Source organism: Hakea prostrata, chromosome 2, assembly GCF_041222555.1.
Source record: "Hakea prostrata isolate BN-2017 chromosome 2, UWA_Hpros_2, whole genome shotgun sequence".
Lineage (NCBI taxonomy): Eukaryota > Viridiplantae > Streptophyta > Magnoliopsida > Proteales > Proteaceae > Hakea > Hakea prostrata.
The window spans coordinates 57308525-57330003 of NC_142601.1; the positions used below are offsets into that span (position 1 = coordinate 57308525).

At 37.0% G+C, this 21479-nt stretch overlaps 3 protein-coding genes across 4 annotated transcripts; 1 reads left to right on the forward strand and 2 right to left on the reverse strand.

Moving 5' to 3' along the window:
• Positions 1–4173: 4173 nt before the first annotated feature.
• On the reverse strand, positions 4174–10967 carry LOC149025155 (uncharacterized). 2 transcript variants are annotated; one of them, XR_016171696.1, is made up of 9 exons: positions 10862–10967; positions 10615–10751; positions 10430–10502; positions 8104–8186; positions 7523–7561; positions 6572–6642; positions 6386–6500; positions 6107–6245; positions 4174–4550 (listed from the first exon to the last, which is right to left on the reverse strand). XR_016171696.1 is itself a non-coding variant. In XM_089145377.1 (8 exons), exons 1-8 carry the CDS (start codon positions 10908–10910, stop codon positions 6171–6173), a joined length of 642 nt encoding a protein of 213 aa, XP_089001503.1. In that variant the 5' UTR covers positions 10911–10967; the 3' UTR covers positions 5865–6170. The 2 variants fall into 2 exon arrangements, 1 of the variants encoding a protein (XP_089001503.1); XM_089145377.1 differs by lacking the exon at positions 4174–4550 and having other exon boundaries at positions 5865–6245.
• A 131-nt stretch (positions 10968–11098) lies between these two features.
• Positions 11099–13886, forward strand: LOC149025156 (DnaJ/Hsp40 cysteine-rich domain superfamily protein). Its single transcript, XM_089145378.1, has 5 exons — positions 11099–11275; positions 11385–11482; positions 11660–11726; positions 12993–13089; positions 13628–13886. Exons 1-5 carry the CDS (start codon positions 11218–11220, stop codon positions 13704–13706), a joined length of 399 nt encoding a protein of 132 aa, XP_089001504.1. The 5' UTR covers positions 11099–11217; the 3' UTR covers positions 13707–13886.
• Positions 13887–13974: 88 nt separating this feature from the next.
• On the reverse strand, positions 13975–20889 carry LOC149025157 (heme oxygenase 1, chloroplastic-like). Its single transcript, XM_089145376.1, has 4 exons — positions 20157–20889; positions 14949–15172; positions 14651–14758; positions 13975–14497 (listed from the first exon to the last, which is right to left on the reverse strand). Exons 1-4 carry the CDS (start codon positions 20611–20613, stop codon positions 14405–14407), a joined length of 882 nt encoding a protein of 293 aa, XP_089001502.1. The 5' UTR covers positions 20614–20889; the 3' UTR covers positions 13975–14404.
• Positions 20890–21479: the final 590 nt, after the last annotated feature.

Below are 21479 nucleotides of genomic sequence, written 5' to 3' on the forward strand. Positions count from 1 at the left end.
GATGTACCTTGTCGGGCACATGACAAGGGGAATATCCGAGAAGTCCAGTGTGTCCAGGTGGCAACCATAGAGATGTGTCATTTTGAGCCAACAATCTCCCAATAAGCAATCCTCCGAAAATTGTATGCCTGGTAAGTGGTAGAAGAACCCAACGAACCGGATTTGAGCCAAATGAGTTGGCTTACATGGTTCACCCTAATCCATTGAGTTGGACCGTTATATCTATAACAATACCCTTATCCCAATTAAAGACATTGATGTAGATGTGCTTTTAGCACAATGGGGCTTACACATGCCTGCTCGATGGAGAGGATATGGCTCCCTCAATAGTCGTAAAAAGAGCAATGAGGTGTTGGGTTTGAAACTCCATCCCTTCACCACCCCCTCCTCCTTGCCATCCCTTTGTTATATGAATCCCCAATTCTTGTGACGACTTTAATTAGGAAGATAGTCATGCAAAAAAAAAAAAAAAAAAAAAAACCCACCACCACCAAATATAAGCAAAAGTTGTTTGGTTAGAGTTTGGATTTGCTATCACACAAGTATGGTTAATATTAGGTTGCAAGTTTAGTCCTAGTGGCCTATAGCTACCTTGAGTTCCAAATGTCTAGTTGTGAGGGGCTATTTAGGAACAAGCCAGGGTTGCCAAGTCAAGGTTGATTATTTTAATAAAGATATCCATCCATTCCGACCCAACCTTGCCGCCTTGTAGGTTATTTTTAATAAAAGTATAATAATAATGTAGACTTATGCATTGTATTGTTGTTTCGTGATAAATGTGAAGGTTAAGGTTAGGGTTTGAGCCATGGTTATGGCTATAGCCATGATTTGATGTCTAACCTAGTCCAACCCAACCTAACCCTATAACTCCAGGGTTTGGACTAGGGTTTGAAAAAACTTATTCAAACCAAACATTATTGCAGCCCTATATGAGATAGATTTCCGCATCTTGTGGGATATACAATTCACTTATGAAGTTATGAAATGTGGAACCATGTCATATCGACGGTTGAGGTCTATCCCACCTATGCTCGTGTGGTAGCAATTATGAACTTGAGTGGTTACTCCCAAATTTATCTAGACAAAATAACCTCCAAGCACCCTATTAAGTCATTTATGACCATTGTTAATGGCCCCGTATTTAGCCACTGAAAATCATCAAACTCTGAGGTGCTATTGGGAGGAGCTCGAGAGGCCCAATCCATGAACATGCCATGATGGTAACAAGCCTCAAATATGTTAAATATTCTCAAAATTCCAGCACTTAGCTCAAGAGATTCCTCCTCACTGTGGGAAAAATCACTAATCAGCAATCAGTTGTCAAATAGTTTTTTGGGGAATCTCATTCATTCCACAACCAAACTTTAATTTTGTCGAGAAGTTGATGATATCTCTAAAATTTGAATCTAAAGTATGTCCCGCTTTAGGTAGTTTTTGGGTTTTATTTTTCAGCGTATAATTTAGCTTGAGGCCAATAAATACAGTGGTAAAGTTATTATTGACTAACATCTGACGCAAAGTGTCTCGTAGAAGTCGAGACATTGAGATATCAAAATTTCAATGATATATGCTTTAGGTATTGCTGTAAATTGGTCCAGCCAAACCTAACCTAACCAAACTAATTTATTCAAGCCTAATCGGGCTTCTAATTAAGCTTAATCGGGGTATAAATTTAAGTAGTTGTGGCTCTCTCCCTTAGATGATTGTATACTGCTATTTTTTCATGAAAATTGTAACTGTTTTTTGAAGAGATAGTTAATATAGCCACTTTGTATTGTGGCTTAATTGTGGATTTATTCTCTATACTTTTTGAAATTATTAATCCAACCTTAGATTTGATCTCCAATTACTATTGCCCTTACCGTTAAACTTCGTTAGTTAATTGATGATGTAGCAGGTTTTATTTATTTAAATAACCCAAATAACCCTAAGGTTCTATATTACTTATTCACATTTCACATTAAATTACATTATTACCTTTGTTAATCACTATAAAAGTATACCTATTTTGGTAGCTCCTTATTTTTCAACTTTTATATATTTACTTTTCAATTTGGTGTTATTTTTAATTTTTATTATCTATTTTCTAATTTGAAGTTATCAATTATGGGAAACTCCTAATTCCATTAGGTTTTTATTTATTTATTATCTAATTTGACATTATCAATCTTAAAAGTTCATTTTCTCAGTAAAAAAAAAAAAATAAAAAAAAAAGAAGAGAAGAATATAGAAAATCTTTTTTGGGAATCCAAAATGATAAGAATACAAGTGTAAAATTGGTGGCTCTTGGATTTGTTGTCCCAGGGGTTGGGCGGTTGTTACCGCGCTTCGTTTGAATAAAGTGTGGTTTATCAAAAAAAAAAAAAGTGTAAAATTGATAATTGAAAAAATAGACATTAAACATTCAACTGTAACCATTTCTTAACAACTATTAGAACTTATGTGGGTGACAGTAATTTTCATAAAAAATCGACTCTTTTTAGTAATTAAGCTATAATATAGGAGACAATAGTAATTATTCGTTTTTTATGATTTATCATTTGATGAACATAAGACTTCAAACTAAATAAAAGAGTTGCAACTTTGTCTCCTAGAAATAGATTATGAAATAATTGTCTCCAAGGATAAACATATAAATAATTGATTAACATATGCTATGTGTTTTTTTTTTTTGGTAAACGAATATGCGATGCAGTTAATAATGAAGCTTTCACCAAAAAAAAATAATAATAATAATGAAGAACTTTAGTCCCTACATGTAGATATGTTTTCTTCTAAGGGTCTATCGGTCTTGTACTTGGTCAATGGGTGGGGTTGACCGGATTATTAATCAGGCCGATTTTTAACTATTCGGTTTGCCTTGGTTCTACTGGTCCGGGTCCAACATCTAACACAATGTGGTCCTCTCGATTTACACATGCTCAACTGTACATATACAAAAATAGATTATGTATTTTCACAAATATAAATAGAAAAAATTTTCTATCAAAAAAATGGAAAATTTTCAACTCCATCCCCTATGAGTTACCCCATAAAATTAATGACAACTCTGAGTTATCCAAAATCTTCAAATCAGACCCTTATAAGTTCAAAATATAACAAAGACACCCCTTGCCATTAGGAAATCATAATTAAGTGCTAATATAAACTAGTTAAATATTTCAAAATTATAGGAAAAATCATGATAAAAAAATCCATGCTCAATTCATTTTTCATCTCTTTCGACTGGTGCAACTTATTCTTTTCCCATCATAAATCCTCAAAAAGTTTGGAAGATATCTTCAATGGATAATATTTTTAAACTTAAGATATAAAGATAACATTGGAAATGAATAAGTAAAAGCTAACTAATAGTAGCGATGTTTGATTAAATTGAATAACTCATAGGGTAGCATTAATATTAAGGAATAACTCAAGGGATGACGCTGAAATTTTCATGTATAAACATGGATAGATAAGAGAATATTGAAACTTTCATTAAAATGCAAGAATAAATATTGAGAAGCAGTCAAATCTTAATCAAAATTTATAAACTACAAATTAAATTCACAATTACAACTACCTGAAAATTTTGAAATTTCACCAAAATACCAAGATCTTGTTGACATTCTATCATCTAACTAGATTTCGTTTCGAATCATATTTCGTCTCAATAGGCTCGAGACAGAGTCACACTAATCAAAGGGAAAAACCCCATCTTAATCTTAATCTAAAAAATTTGGTGTTTGAATAGAACACTGTGATATTTTTTTCATGGTATGATATAAGAATTTATCTATTTTATCCACATACCTCCCTCCATTTCCTGGAAAGAAAAAGGGTCATCCTCACCGTTGTATTCGTTTCAATGTACACATTTTATTGTAAATCTCACTTCAAATTTTAGTTGAAGAGTTCTTTATTATTTTTTTCATTAAGAGTAAAGCTAAAAATCTGCTAACCCGAATTTTCTATTTAATTTTTAAAAGTTAGATCACGTATATGTCAAATATCCAACCATGTAGATTAGAATTTTTCGTCTCAATGTGGGTAAAGGATCTAGAGATAAGCTGATTACGGCCCCAAAACAGATCCAAGTCCCTGTACTAGCTAGGTGTTGCCGTGTTTTTTTTTTTAATAAGAAATAATATAACTTATATTATGATTTAAAATTACTATTACATCCATCATGAGTCACCGCCTTTAAACAAGGAAGTCTTACATGTTGGATTGTTAGACTAAGTAGCCCATTTTTAGCAATGTCATGTCTTAAATTACATAATTCTAGCTGAGTCGTTATAGGTATATTATGTGCCAAAAGAGGGAATAATGAAGGATATAAGTGTTTTATCTCTTTGCCCTTTAGTAGATAGGTTGATATTACTTCATTACACCAGATGTTTTTAAGTTGTACTTGCTTCAATTAGCTAATGTTATAGCTGTCCAAGTGGCTTTTAATAACTCCTCCAAAAGTTGTTCAGCTAGTGCCATCCCGATGGTAATGTCTTGGATGGTTCATTTCCAAAAAAATCCCACACTCAATCTATCACCTTCTAATTCATTAGGTCAACCTACACACATTAAAATTGGTGAGCATCCAAAATGATTAGATGAAATAAAGTATTTAAAAGAGGCAAAGAATTATCTAATTTATGCATTGATTGTTTTGGGTCTATTTTTAGGGAATAAATTCAAATCACCAACCCATCTATTGGCATTAGTAAGTAGTCTTAGCGGTTGTGATCTTTATTATTATAGACCTTGATATTTTTTTCTAACCAGATATGATAGCAAGTTATTATAAATATAGAGAAAAACCAGATTTTAGTTTTGTTATCAAAGACATAACCAAGTAGAAAGGAATTGCATAAATTAATGAGAGAGTTATTATTGATAAATTCCATCATAAGTCCCAATGGTCTTGCTGCCCAAATTCTCTTTGTCCAATTGCATGAAAAGAAGATGTGCCAAAAAGACCCCAAACCCCACAAAAAAAACCCCCCCCCCCCACGGGGCCCTTTTGGGTCCAAATCCCCTTTTCTATTATGCCCATTTAAAATAAATAAGTACAAGAATTCATTTTTGGTCAAGAATGAAAAATGGTTTGGTGAATTTTATCGAAAATAAATTATGAAATGGAAAATAAGTTTGGTGTCAAGATAAAAAATTGTTAAAAATGATAGTAAACAAGTGAGAAAAGAAGGAAAAAGTATGGTTGTTATAAAAGAAAATGGTATTGCTATTTTACCCTCATCTTACTTATAGAAGTTTAAGAAAACTAACAAAAAAAAAAAAAAAAAAAATCCAAAAAAACACAAAAAAAAAAAAAAATTATTTTTTTTTTTGTGGTTTTTTTTTTTTTTAAAAAAAAAAAAAAAAAAAAAAAAAAAAAAAAAAAAATTTACAATGATGATGATTTCTCTGATTGGCAAATGAAAATTGAACAAAAAAAATGATGATTTTGATTGGCAAATGCATTCAAAAGCGTTCCCGTTCATTTTCATGCTAAGAGACTTTTTCATAATTGGGGCCATGATTAATTATTAACTACAAATCTTGGTCGGATGTCTTAGGGAGATACAAAAATTGGCACCAACAAATCATCTTAATCCTTTTACCGGAAAAGGAAAAGTCATCTTAACCCTTTCGCAATTCCTATTTTCCTGGATTTATTCCATGATGAGAGGATTTTGTTTTTGGTATTGGTATTTTTTTTAATATTGGAAATGTCGTTCACTAGGGTCAAATTCATGACCTCTCTATTGAGAAATATGGATCTTACCACTCAACTAACCCTACATTCGTGATGAGAGCATTTTATTGCATTACCCAAGGTCCTAAGTAAGGCTAATCGGTCGTTTCGTTCTGATGTTGATCAATTTAATTTGATCCTAGGGTGGTTTGGACTCCTCGGTTTAGGTTCTCTACTTGGCTGAAGCTTCTATAATCAAGAAGTTGTAGGATTTTGAAATAAAGAAAACACTCAATGCTTGTTTGGGTAGAGTTTTGAATTCAACTTAGCCTCGGAACCAGTCTCTCATTGAATCTGATTCTTCTGTTGTTATCTTTAAAATATGGTATATTTATAGACAAGAAAGTCTTGCATAAGCTGACAATGATCTCTGACCTTAATCGTAACAGGCATAATCTCAGATGACAAGGATGGATGGTTCGTACGATGAGCTCACGAACTAAGACTCCTTGGGTGCACTCGTCTTTGAAGGACCAGCTCGTTCCACCATAACATCATAAAGTTGCCTCCCATTCTGAAAAAAAAAAAACAAGGAAATAACACGCTCAATGAGGAACAACACAATGAAAATTGTAAAGAAGATGAGAACATCAAAATATCTTAAGTTCACAATCAACTGTGTAAAGTAGCATATCGCCTTGGTAGGTGACTTACAAAGATTACTGGGAAGAAATGCACTTGTCCTTCAGGCTTTGTCTGTGTCTCCTTAAAATATACCAAGATTGGAAAATTTGGCCACCAGAGTTCCCAATTCACAAACGTCGAAAATCTGTATTAATGGTAAGATGTGAGCCAAAACCCTTACTTGAAGATTCTAATGGCAGCAGAAGGTCCACTCACTTCCAGCGGTTTTTTCCACCAACAAAGACATTTTCACGAGACTCCTCAAGCTGCTCTCCGACTTTCACTTCCTGGACAATAGAAGAAAAAAAAACACAATAAACAGAAGAAGGATTCAAAAACAAATATTGGATATTGACCATAAGGTTTAATAGCTTTTAACCTAACTCTACATTGATAAAAAGCCCAGCAAGATCTGATCCAATTCTGCTGTTTGGTTTGGTCTCTAATATATCAAAAAAAAATTCTCCTTTCAATAGATCTTTCTAGCATTATCAAAAACTCATTGCTGATTGTCTTTCAATGGCAAGATGAGAATAGACCAACAATTCCACATGTGGATATGATGATGCCTTATTTGCGACTATGGAAAAAACCAGCATTGGCAAGTCCAGTTTCTGCATATGTATCCAGTTCTTTGAAGCCTCCAATTGCCATGTTTAAAATAAATGCTAAAGAATATCAACTTCACAAAGAGAACTCTATAATGTAAGCAGTGCAACAAAACACGATGGTGCCCTAAAAAGCTACTCAAGATGTTTAATATAATTGAACACTGCCTTCAACATAGCAAGGTGAAGGCAAACTACTATCCAAGAAATAAGATGCAAAACCTCTCCCTAATGGTGCAATTGCTTCCAAGTTGTAACACCTCAGCATTAAATGGGTATGCCTTCAGGTATGAGGATTGCCATGGAAAAGCAGGCTCAAAAGAGAAATCAGCTAATGATAGATGGAAGAGGATTGTCCAATAGTTCATGTGCTCGTAGCAGGATATCAGCATCTATCTCCAAAGTAATAATTGGCAGCTAAACACATGTTTTTAGAATTCACGCAAAGACTGAAAAATTTGACATTGCCAAGTATAATGTCAGACTTTCATCTACTTGTCTAGGCAGGAATTAAAATCTCTATACAATTTTTTGGACGAGAGGGTGCTGAGTGACATACCAGTGCCTCATTGTCGAACACAAATCTCACTCTTGTCGTCTGCACCAAGAAATAAACATGAAAGCTATCTTTGGATGGATAAACTGTCAGAAAAACGAAAATTCATGTAATATTTAGCTCTACTTATCATACATATTACCAGGTATGAAGCTACCTTTGGATGGCTAAGAAATAAGAAAATTTGTGTAATATTTAGATATACTTATCATACAATATACTAAGTCCGCGTGGAAGAGGAAAACATCTGTGGGAAACACCATAAATAATATAAAAGAGTAAGCCAATTAAATTAAGAAATCTCCCCGCTAAGAGTTGTATATTTATAGAGCAACACCCATAAAGACATGAATAGTGAACTAGTAAACATCATCTAGCTCTATAAATGAATGTTTGCAAGTGAAAGTGAATATTTGCAAGTGGAGCAGTTGTACCTAGATCTATTAATCATACATTTCCTATCCATGAATGTTTGCAAGTGGAGCAGTCAAAGGTTTAAGATACAATGAAGTTCTTGCTCTCATTTCACTACCTGGAAGATGACGGTTTACACTACAATGAGATACATTGGCTCATTTCATTACCTGGAACAGCAGAAGCAACCCAAGGAGACCAATTGGTGTAGCTGCTACTATATTATCTGTGTAGACTAATCCCCCGGCTAAACCTGTTTCCAGTGACACTTGATATCATGCCCAAGATGATCCAAGCTAGACATTCCATAAAAAGAAGAAGGATTTAACAAAACTAACGAAAGTTTGTGCATTGGGCACTTTCATCATATATCAGAAAGCCCATACCATCTTGTTTCCATGTGCTTTGATACACTACCAAAGTAGACATTCCATAAAAAGTGAAAAAAGATTTGGCAACACTAGCAAGAAACAACATGCAATTTTGTTTTGGCTTTGGATTCTTTCATCATGGATAAGTTAGTCCACCATCTTTCTCCAGGCAGAAAAACAACAAGATGGCAAGTGCTGTGAACCTTAATAAATTATCTTCATCTTGTTCCAAGGGCAATACCTAAGTGTTTCAAAGAAGAGAAAGAATACCTCCAAATAAGTCTATATTTACATAACAAACTTCTACGATTGATGTTCTAGCTATGAAGCATGGCATCCAAAAGATCCATTCTCCTGAAGCTAAGCCAACTTCAAGACTCATTAGGGATGTTGATCACTGTCACAATTTGCAATGACGATTGGCTTGAGAAAGTACTTGGCACACCTCACAAGCTTCAGAACCAAGGTTTTTTCATTAGGCCTTTTGAAAGGCAGGCAGTTATATCCAAGAGGATCCAACCACTTTCATCCTAACACTAATCAAGGGGAGGTTGATTAAGGGTTGTACAGCAAGAGAATTGGTACGTAGACTATTCTTAAATTTTAGTTTCAGTTCATATGTTCTTTCCTTTTATAGCATTTCAGAAATGAAATAAAAATCATCAACAGGTGCACCACTTCGAGGGGAGAGTAGTGTGTAAATGGATAATTGAAATCCGCATTTGTATCCATTAAGAGAATCCAAATAGTCCCAAAACTAACTGAATGTGGATATTTTTTCTTAAATAACTGTATCCAATTAAAAGTTACCTTGTTATATATGTTCTCTTATTTTGCATATTTTTAACTCAAGATAATGTGATTATTTTTCTAGATTTTTTTATTAAAATAAATACAAAAGAAAATAAATTGTAACAGAATGTAGTAGAATTGAAGAATGGTAAAGAAAGGGAAGTTCCAAGGTTCTCAATTCTCAACCCTAGCCTTCATCAATAAAGAGTAAAGATGTCAATGGATAGTTGAAAATTTATACCCAACCTGCACTCATACCCATTTAGGAGAACCTATATTAAGAATATAACTACCTATCCAAAAACTAATATCCATCTGAATGTAATCAGATGCAGATTTATAATCTCAATATCCTATTCAACCAGCTCTGTGTATACCCCTAATTAAGAGTTCTCAGCAAGTACACAGACAACAACAACAAGCCTTGTCCCAACTAAGTGGGGTTGACTACATGGATTCTTGCCCTTCAATCAGCTCCGCTTGAGGCCATACTAGATACAAGCAAGGAACGAGCGGGAGCGGGCGGAGTGCGAAACAACGACGGCAAAACCGCCGAGACGCCGATAACCCCAGCAAGCAACAACCGGTCCAGCTGCAATGCATAAACAAAAGATAGGGTGTGCAGGGCCGAATGTCATGAAAACTAAAATACAACAACAGCTGTTGATGATCAAGAAAGACAAACAAAGCACGGCCCATAAAAGAAAACCCACCCCACCCCAACCAAAAGGCGACGCACTCACCCGGCGGGCGAGTAGCCCCCGGCGAACAGACGAGCGGCGGGAGCGGGCACAGCGGACATGAGGGCGGAGGGAAGACGGAAGACCAAAAAGCACCCCAAACGCACCGCACCCACCCAAGGGCAGCGGCGGGCGACCGGGGGGGGCACCAATGACAGGCGGCAAGGGCCCGGGGAGGCAGAGGCAACCGGGGGCAACAAGAGGAACGGAAGGGCAACACGGAGGCGGGACGGCGACCGGGGAAGGCGATTCCTCGGGCGAGGGAGATACGCCGAGCGCGATATTGCCAATCTCGCGGCCATGTGTTTCGATTCGGTAGGACCGATACCGTTTCGATATCGCATTCGCGAATGCGTCCATGGATACAAGGCCTAATCTATGCATATCATTTCTCACAATTTCTCTTAAGCCTATCTTAGCCGGCCTGGTTCTTCTAATTCCATCAATCTAGATTTAATCGCTTCTCAATACAGGAGCATTTTACAAGCTTCAGCAAGTACAAAGACAATATCTTTAAAATGCAGTTCAGTTTCATAGGTTATACCCATATTCACACCTTTTAGCTTCACCCACCGAAAAATGAAAATGCTCACCAAGAAGAACAACCGGAATGCGGTAATCTGGGTCAGGGATGACAGTTTCTCTTTTCTTGACTCGTCTTCCAAGCTGCAAGCATACAAAGAAAGGATTAAATGTTAAGAAAGAGTTTCAAAAAATAAAATAAACCTAAAATACAAGTATATGAATGTAGATGGATATGGGAGCTGGTATTGCATACCACTGAAGAAACCACGGTGCGTCCTCTAGGGCTGCGACTAACTTCAGTTCCTATGAAGCTTCTAGTGTTGATATATCTTCCAAAGAATGAGCTCTGCAAATTACTTCTACATCCTGTTACTTGACTTACTTCTCTTCCTGTTTTAAAATGACAGATTTTACAATAAATAATTGAACTCACAGTACAACAATGAAACAAGTATAGATCGAACAGTGATTTTTATAGATCGAGCTTCCGAAATACTTACTTGGCGAAGAAAATAAACCAGACACAGATAAGAGCGCGCTCATCGCCATTTTTATCCTTCCCCTTTTCGCAACCAGCTGAGCGAAGGGTTTAGACTGTTTCCCGGGTTTCTGTCGAATGTCTATTGAAAGAAATGGAATTGACTGTAATACCCCAGTTTTGTAGTAAAACTACTTTTGAAATGGACACCATTTACGTAATTACCTTCGAAATTTTGTCTAAATTGAAGCGGAAGCCTTATCTGGTAACCAGAAGAAACCAGGATTGAAAAAGAGTATTTGCTCAGCTCACCTCGCTTCAGTGGTGGAAGTGTTTCTGTTCTGATCCAATTTTTTCTTCTTTTGTTTAAATTTTCAAATGGCGAACGCTCTATGCTTTACACCTGTAAGCTCCTTCAGTTCGACCAGTAAACCTGGTAATTAACCTTCTTTCTCATCCAAATTCCAATTCTTGACGTTTTTTCAGCTCTTTTCGCTAAGTTTCTTTTCATCTCTGTGAACATTGACTTCAATATAATATGTTAGGGTTTGTAATCGGAGCTTCTAATGTTCGGAAGGTTTTTCGGATGGACGACCAGTTTCTGAAGTCTCGAACCAGCAAGTTTCAGTCCGTGGAGGCCAAGGTCCGTGTTCTATCTCACTTTGATTGATGACTTCAATTTTATGGTGTTTTAGTCAGATTGGTGCCTCGTTTTTTCAGGAAACTTCTGTTGCTCAAAATTTTCAGTTGTCTTCTGTACAAGTCCACAGATTGAACTATAGTTAGATCCCCCTATTGATTTCAGTAACTGTATTAACAGGCCACAGACAGTAACGAAAGCACAACTAAAGCAAGAAGCATAGTGTGTCCTGATTGTGAGGGAAACGGTGAGTAAATTTACGGGAAATAAGAAATTCATTGTTTTACCGTAGCTTCTTGTTATACCTAATATGTGTTTGTTTTTTGTTGAAGTTTATTTGGTATCTGATATTCTCATTCTCATCTTGGGAGGGTATATTATTCATCTTCTTGATTCTTAATTGCCATAACTGCTTCAGAATGCAACCCCTCTTACCGTACAGTGCTTCATTATACTTTAGTATCAAATGGATTCAAACCTTTTGCAGTGACTACTACAAGGCTTTATGGGTTAAATATTTCTTAGAAGTGATGTAATCACATTGATGGAGAATAGTAACATAAATTCTGTCTAAATTATATTCCTATGTTTAGGATCTGTTATTTTCTGACATTCATAACATTAGGTAGTAAGCTGCTTTAGTGAGACTGTGTGTGGGCAGATAACCTGAGATACACTGAGGAAGGAAAAAAGTGATACAGGAATATTTATTTTACAAACACAGTAACCACATCGGGGCACCCAGTCAGTTTTTCCATAATTATTTACTTTGTATATTCAATATGGAATTCTACTGGATCCTGTTTCCTGATTTATGGGATGCCTCTGGAAGTATTTATTTCTACCTCAACCTGCTCAAGATTCATCATGTTTGGATGCTTCCCTGGTTCGGTGGTTCTATCCTTAAGTCTTGCTTCTCATCTCAGTGCTGTGTAGATGGTTGCATCTGACCTGCTTTGTTTCATTGTGGCCTGGAGGTGATACATTGGCTAGATTTTATGGCTGAGAGGAAACCAATCCTTAATTGGAAAGCATGCTATTTATTTCATCGATTCCTAGCAGTCACAGTAGAGGCCAGTGAAATGTTTTATGAACTGAGAGTGATGAATTTGGATTATTGGAGTCAAGTAGACAAAATAATCACATTCTGCACTGTCATGTATCATCTTATGGTTAGTCATATAATGGTTGCATGACAATTTCCCATGGAATCCATCAAAGTGCTCTTGGAGTTGTCCAGATTATTAGTTTAGGCTACTATCGGATATGTTAATGGAAGGATCTGGAAGCTTCTCCTATAGTGCCTTGCATCCAGATTTTCCATTTTCATGTACATGTAAAATACCCCAAAAGAAAAAAGATCAAAGAAAGTGTCATTTTGTTTGCCATGAAGGCATGAATTGCCATTTCTAATGTTGAATATGGGTCTATGATTTTCCTCTTGGAATTATTGGATGAGGGGAAAATGTCAATATTGTTAGCAGGTTTTCATGTTTTGCCTTCCAATTACCAGGTGCAGTGTTGTGTTCCCAGTGCCAAGGTAGTGGGGTGAATTCTGTTGACCACTTCAATGGGCAATTTAAAGCTGGTGCCTTGTGTTGGCTTTGCAGGTATTTTTGCAATTGTTTGGTAAAATTGGTGATTCTGTGCCATTGTTATTACTGACTATTGTTATTACCGTCAGCATTATGGTTATTCGCTGAACTTATTGTTGCTGCAAAGACATTATCAAAATGAAGATTTTGGCTTAAATGAGTGCTTGCATCAACATACAGCAGCAATTTTTTTAGCTGCCTGTTTTACATAGCACACATGCTAGGGATTGGGATGCACAATTTGTTAGTTTATACTACCAAGATCTCACAGTTCTAGATTTAAGTTTGCAAACGATTTTGATCATCTGTCTTGTAAAACAGTTCTTGATTTGGAATATTCAGATCAAAATGATAATTTGTCCAATTTATTCCCCGCGGCCTGTTTTTTAGTGCGCCCCCCCCCCCCCCACCCACCCACTTAGATTATGTGCAAAGGAAAACAAAGAATCTGTTCTCCTGTGCCATTGGATAAACAAAATAGTCTTGTTTTACAACTGCTTTCTGTTCCTCATTCCAGTCAACCGTTAACCATTACCGAATGGGTTTTTTGCAGAGGGAAGAAAGATATTCTGTGTGGAAGCTGCAATGGAGCTGGCTTCGTGGGTGGCTTCCTGAGCACTTTCGATGAATAAAAATTTGCAGAAGTTGAACATGGCAAGCATGTTTTTGTTGGTCCTGAAGACTTGGAAGAAGATTGTCAATTCTAACAGTGCATCTGGAATGGGAATGTTTCTGTAATTGTATTGATAGAAATGACCTTATGTTTTGTCCAAGAGGCTGGTTCCAAATGAAAAACTGAGATTTCTGTGTTAGTCCTTTTTTCTTGGTAAGATCTGTATTGGTCTTGGTTCAATCCATTTAGTGGAACATATCAAATCATTTAGCATTGAAAACCAAAAACAGATATAAGCTTATAGACATGAAGGAAAGGTTCTGCATACATAATCCTTCACTTGCCACAACAGGAAACATTTCCATTTAGAAGTGGAAATGGTAATGAGTTGACTGGTGGCAGGTCGAGGTTGCCAAAACATGTTCAGTTCAACTTCTCCTACCTGCTTTAGATTTCAACCCAGCTCGTGGTCTAAACTAACCAAACCCAGGGGTTTTTCCACGCTACTGCGAATGGAGGATTGGGGAACTCTTCCCGGGTCACCCTTCATTTACATTCTGTAAGCAGATCTTCTTCAGAGGAACCAAAAAAAAGTAGTTTTCTCCTATACATGTTGAGTAAACGTAATGTTTATACAAACATTTAAATTTGGAGGGAAAAGAATCCATAAAATAAAATGACCACATAATCAGAAGGATAGCAGAAAGGCTACACAAATCAAGACAATATCAAACGGAGGATCTCTCCTGAGCGTTCAAAAGACTTCTCAGTTTCCTCCAAGCAATGATCCTTCTCTTCTCTAGACCAGCTCTGAACAGAAACCATGAATTAATATATCAATAAATTGACAATGGTTATAAAATAGAACAAGAATAGTCATAAACTAGTTCCAGTGTCAAAATCATATCCTCATGGTGTTAAGAAATGTGTAAGTACTACGAAGAGGGGCACCAAGATGCTTACTTCAGCAACTTTATTGAGCTTCTCCCTCACACCTTGCAACAGTTGGGAAAGGTCACCATCCCATTTATAGAACTCCAACTCCTGACTATTGAGTATTTTTTCAGCAACCTACAGAAAGAAGAGAAAGATTCAGGTAGACATTCAAAATCAACCCTGCAGTAACAAGATGACACAATTTTTGCTCTTTTTTCATTAATTTTTATTCCTCGGTTTTTTTTTTTTTTTTTTTTGGGGGGGGGGGGGGGGGGGGGGAAGGGGTTGTTTCTAACACCTTTCTTTTCCAGCTACAATTTGTTACCTTTCTGCCAATCATTCGCCCTCCAGCAGAGTGGGCAAAGTAAACATTATAGAAATGACAAATGAACGCCGGTGGATCCTTCTCAGATAAATCTTCAAGATAACGAGCATAGGAAATGCCTGGAGAGGATGGTTCTGGAATAGTATAACCTTGTTCCCTGAACCATTCCAAATCCTTGGCCAGTGCTCCTGACCTCTCCAACCCTGTATTTTTAAACTCCGCATCTGCAATAAATCCACATAAAGGGTTTAACAATGAAAGCAAACTTATTAAAAACAGAAGAAGAAGAAGCATTTGGAGACAATTCAAAAGGACATAAATTTGAAATATTTCCAAAGTGAACTGAAGTCGCTCCAGGTCAGAAAAATGTCACACATACAGCACAGGATCTTTCACTTGGACATCTCCAAAGCAATCCCACCAACTAGATAGGTGATAAGCCCATTAGGGGTCCTATAATACCTTGAGGGTCCAGATGGTTCAAAAACAACTACATTTATGAAATCATTTAGCGAACAACTGTGACAGTTAAAATCTAATTCAAAAATCAAAATGTGGTTTAGGCACTCTAAAGGTAATTAGGCCAGTGTGCTCATGGTTCCAGTAATAGGAATCGAAACCAGAATTGATCACACCTGATTCCAATTAAGACCAGAAAGTCAGTGTAGTGGGGGATGTGACGGGGGGGGAGTTGGGAGATGGTCAAGTGGTCATCTCGATGGTAGAATTGTCATAAGGGCATCAGTGTAGTGCCTGAAGTCAACCCAGAGAGTCTCTATAGGTTGGAGGCTTCTCTTGATGAGCAATAAGGGCTGTCCGGTCAAGGGTTTGTGGTCCTGATATCAGACCTATAATGTGAAATTTTATGTTATAGATCATATTAACCCCAAAATCTTCAACAAGCTGGTATCTATGAAGCATGAAACCATCAGATCACAGGAAAGAACGACACAAGAAGAAAAAGTGATGGAGTTATCCATTAATGCATTGTTAAAGATAAATGATACAACTGATAATGAACGAATTCCAAGAATTTGAAGGCTCTAACAACAAAAGGGAACAAAAGTGCATTGTTTTAGCAGTTAAAGAAAAGACTGACTCAATGCAACAAATCTGAAGGCTTTGAGAAGAACACATGGATAAAGAAAAGATCCTCAGGCTCAAATAAACTGCTAACATGATATATCATAATATGTCCTGGTGGTCCATGATTTCAGCTAATGGGAGGCGCCACCGGAGAAGCGACCGGGCCCACGCACAAAGAGGCACCCAAAAGCACCAACAGAGGACCCCGCCGAGCCACAAACAGAAAGCCAAAACAGCGGCAAACGCGTGGGAGAAACAGCGAGGAGCCCCGGCCGCCCCCCCCGGCGCCACAGCAAAAAGGCTACGAAAGGGGGGGACCCCGGACGGGCCGGAAACAGTTTGGAAGTACGAGATGTGGGTGTGTAACCGGTTCTGCCCTGCACTGGTTGTTTGGTTGCGGCAACAAGTTGATATGGCTGTTACCTCTGTTGGATGGATAACCCTCGGGATTGACTACATGCCAAAGTTGGCAACTATCTCAACCATACGTACCACATGTCTAAGTCTTTAATTCCATCAGTAAGTAAAAACTGTGGTTGGCCAAAAGCTTAACCATAAACAGGAGGTTCTGGACAACACTTGGACCATGCATTGATTCCAAGTAAGCAGTCAGAAAACCAAGACATAGGGCCAGATAAACTTGCTCAAATTACAAAGCATGTGACCATATCACACTAGCCATTGGAATGCTCTTCCCAAACACATTTGGTTACATAGCTGAAATAAGCTCTAGGAAATGAACGGATGATACCTGACCATTATTCAGAGTGGAAAATGTTTTCTTGCTGTTAATCTGTTAATAAATAGGGAAGCCTCCGATTCTTGACTATAAATTTGAGTGTATCATGGCAGATTATAGGGTTGAGACTTGAGACTGATAATTGTTGAAAGGGTTGGGATTGATAATTGTACACCTAATAAAACCAGCAGCTAGGGTTAGGGTCTTTTGGTCAGTGTTTTGGGAGGAGGTTAATACTAGAAGGCAAGGTTGGATATCATCTGAACCAGTGTTAGACCCAAAAGATGGATTTCAAGAAGGTGTGTGCATGATATTTATTTCAGGGCTGCTTCTTATCCGGATGTGTAAACCAAGGCATGGCTGGACATGAAGTTCACATGAAGAGATTAAGGAAAAGAAGTAATAACAAGTCTGGTTGCCAGAAAATGATTTCTTAACCACCAGTTGAAAAGGGATGTCAAAACTGTAAGAGAAAGAAATAAATCAGTGGAAACACACTCTAATCAGTAGAACTGAATCTAGTCCTTGAGCCACAAGGCTTTGGCATATTCTTTCATCAATAAACATGAAAAGATAAATCAGAAAAATAAAGTTCTTTTCTCATAAAAATGTTAACATATGCTAGATGTAGCTGGACATAAGTCATCAGCTCATCCCTTCTAATACTAATAGAACCGCCATAATACTCCCAATAGAGAAATCCAACCATATATGGATCATCCCAAAAAACAAAACCAAAGCATAAAAATGTCAACTAACAAAAACCAGAAACCCTAAATGCAAAGCAAAAACTAATAGGACTATCAACTCAGATACAAACCATTACTCATAAAAAAACCAAAATTACGAAGATATCCATATAAACCCAAAAAAACAACAGAAATGAAACAAAGGTCACAGGTGCATCTGACCAACTAGCGCATGGAATAGGTCTACTTGAAGCTCTACCAAGTCAAACTGGAAAACATTTTATCCTTTCAACGGTGAACAGTTTCCAGCCATACTCCACATCAATAAGAGGAAGTATGCATCACCATGAAAGATCCATAATACTAGCGAAATCACTCAAAATGGGATTTGGAAAATCCTAAGAAGTCGAGGCTCAAAAGCAGTAAATTCTGAAGGCATATTTTTCTGGGAGTACTCAAATAGATGAATAAACAGATTTAAATAAAATAAAGGGAACACAGCAAGAAAAATCACCAGATTTTCAAGATCACTCAGCTCATTACAGATTGATAGAGCAGTAACCCATCCCTTAAACAGAAAGAGGCAACTGTCTTTCTGTGGTTTTTGGAGAGTGGGTTTATTGGTTGATTGACCTAGTGAGGTCTAGCCAGCCAAAGAATCTCCCATTGTAAGCTTAGTTGAGAGCCCAATTGTGCTTTACATGTTAACCTTGTAAGTTACAGTTCAGCTCAAAAGAACTGGTCAAGTGCTAAAAGAGACAAATTTTGTAGGTGTAAAATATTTAATTTTAACGACTCTGGTTGGATGATACAACTACAGTATGCAGTGAGCCACATAACTGATATGGACAGGAAAATTAAACATCCAGTGGACCTGGAGTCTGCATCTGGTAATAATAATAGATCATCGTTAACATCACCCTTTCATATGGCTGAAATAGGAAAAGTTGATTGTCAATACGTTGTACCTCGAATGATATGAAGAATGAAAATTGAGCAAGCTAGCACAAAACTATGCATGTGGTGTTTCTATTCTAATTATGCATATCTTGTTTAATTAGTTGACAGTTTGACGGCACAAGAAGCCAAGTCCTGGCCAGACTTTGTTAAACAATAGGTTTTCACTTGGGCAGAAGACTAGGATAGATGAACAACAACCCCCCCCCCCCGCCCAAAAAAAAGAAGACTTTGATAAACAATAGGTTTTCAGAAAAAAAGAGCTATCTATTAAAATTAAAAGTCATCTGTGTACGAACTCATGATTTCTCACTTCAGGTCATCAATAATTTGGTTCTAGGGCCAACCACATATTTAGCTCTCCAGATATGCTTATATGACAACAAAGGGTAGGAAAGAAAAGTTTGGTCAAAATATTACAAGAAAGAGAAATGGCAGCAGAAAACATAAGGTAACAACACAAAAAAGAGGGAGACAAGCAAGATTGTTTTTGGAAGATACTCGCTAAGCTGAAACAAGAAATGCCCCCACAAAATAGTTGCCCTTGAGAAGGACTAGATGCCCATGCATCACACATACACATAGAGAGACAACAGCTGTTGGGAGCGTATACAAATTTACAGACTTCAGGCAATACATGGAACACAAGCCAAACAAAAATAGGTGATAAAGAAAAACAACAACAAAATCCAAGAAGATCTGCATCATGGACAGATGCAAGGGAGTTCCTGGAAATCTAAAAAATAAAGATGAAGCTGGTGCCAAAGACTTCCACACAAGCAAAGTCTGAGGGGGCAATTTTCCTACGCAACCTTACCCTAGCAATTTTCTCTAAGAGACTGTCTTGATACCTTGACCTCAAGTTACAACTGTGGTCCACCAACTTCTGCCCCTCTCCTAGACATCTAACTCAATGCAAACTCGGCACGATACAATATTATCGGAAAGGAATGTAGTGCAGGAAATCAGGGTCAGGGATGTAGACATCAAAACTGATCTACAATTATTATAAAGTGACTGGATGTCACAACTTTGATGAATGTAAATGGAGTCTTCATGTTGACTTTTGTAACTTTATGTAGCACGTTGTAAGAATTGGGAGGCCAACTCTGCTGATCCTGGACAACAAAATTACTAGGAAATGTGGAGAATCCTAAAGTGTAGGATTGGGTTCTTGTTGTGGTTTTGTTTCCTTACAGAGGAGTCCTTTGAGTGCTTGGGATTGCATTGGAAATCAATGGTGCCCGCTGACTATTTGGTCAAATCAGAATGAAAAACTACAGTGAAGTTTACCCATAAATAAATTTGGCATTAACCCCAACTTTTGTGTATATAGACAATTCAATAAAGCAAACCAAGCCCGTAAAACTAATTTCTTCCCTAAGTCCCAATTCAAACAAGCAACCGGTAGTTAAAAAACGAAGATGCTTGCTACCATGTTACAAAATACTTTGGCCGGTCCAGAATCCAAGACCTATTAGACATGACCATGAAATAAACAAATGATTAGCAAAACCAACATAGAATACCAAACGACAAATCAGATATATAAACAACAGAAGGGCTTATCCATCAGGATTCTAACAGGAAAGCGAAAGCGTGCTTCCTGACAACACTTTGCAGATACCAAATTCTTAAGAAGTAATGAAACCAAAATCAACAATACCCAATGCAGCAAAACAGAAACTAAAATAAGGGCCACACAAAATCTTCCAGAAAAATAAACTATGAACTTACACGAAGGATAAGTCGCTTTCTCGACAATCCTCTCGAGTGTGTCGTAAACCAATTTACTGTCCACAAGAAACTTGAGATATCCTTCAATCGTCGGCTCCCATTTCCTCACCGCTTGTTCCTCTGGTTTTTTAACTTCCTTCTCGCCCTCTCTTGCTTGATCCTTTGTATGCAATTTCATTGCCACGAATCGCATTTCTTCCACGAACCCTTTTGCTTCACCGGGATATCTTTTCTTCGGCTTCTCTGCGGTTGTTGCAGAGATAACAACCCTCCCAGAAGAAGACATCTTTACTCGTCGACGACTATTATGAACAGAAAAATTTCCTCTCAAGCCCCAGTTACTGAACCAGAAATTCTTGACAGGAATGAAGAGCAAGGTAGGAGGATGAACTTTTGATGTTCTGAAGTGGGTTTCACTCGAAAAGAGTTGTGATTGAGATACCGGAATAGCAGCCATGGTGAAATTTATAAACTAATTCTTTGACAGAGGAGGAACACCAAATAAAGAAGAAACCAAAGAGATGGATTGCAAGTCTAGCTCACTTGCTCAACAAGACGAAAGAGAGAGGGAAAAAAAAAACCAACGAAATCCAGCGAGATGTATTGCAATTTGCAAGTTTGGTTCACCGTTCACTTGCACTTCAAGACGCAACAAACGGTGCGAAAAATTCAATCTTTCTGTGCAAATATAATCGAACTTCGATGTAAATTATGGCTTCCCTTTACTTCTTTCCACGAGGCGTTCTGAGTTGAGGACGAAAGGATACCCATACCTTTTTAAAAGCTGACGTGTAATTTATTGGACAACTTTGACCTCGCTCATTCTATAGAAGAGCTGAATATTTTGACCGTTTTACCCATTAATCCAAATCTTTTCATTTTCTTTTTTGGGGGTAAAGACCGTAAGCAAACCTTTTCATTGCTTATAGACATTATCCATTACATCATCTCCATGACTCTAAATAAACTTATTCGTTGAATCTTTCTTTTGGGTTTTTTTTTCTCTCTCTTTCAAGAAGGTTTTTTATGTGTGAGTTCCAAGCATACTAACACCATAATTACCGTTAAATATATTCAAATTTTAAATAAAAATAGACCTAAAGTATCCTTTCAAATTATTTAAGGACCAATTATCTTTTTTAAAATCATATATTAATACAACATATTAAATATATTTGAGAGACCCAACATTAGTTTATGGCTACCGTTACTCGCTTAGGACCCAAAAATCATATTTTAAATTAAGAACAAAAAAAAAAAAAAAAAAAACAAAAAAAACTAGTTTTAAAGAGTAGATATGTTTTACATTGGGTTTGATGATTA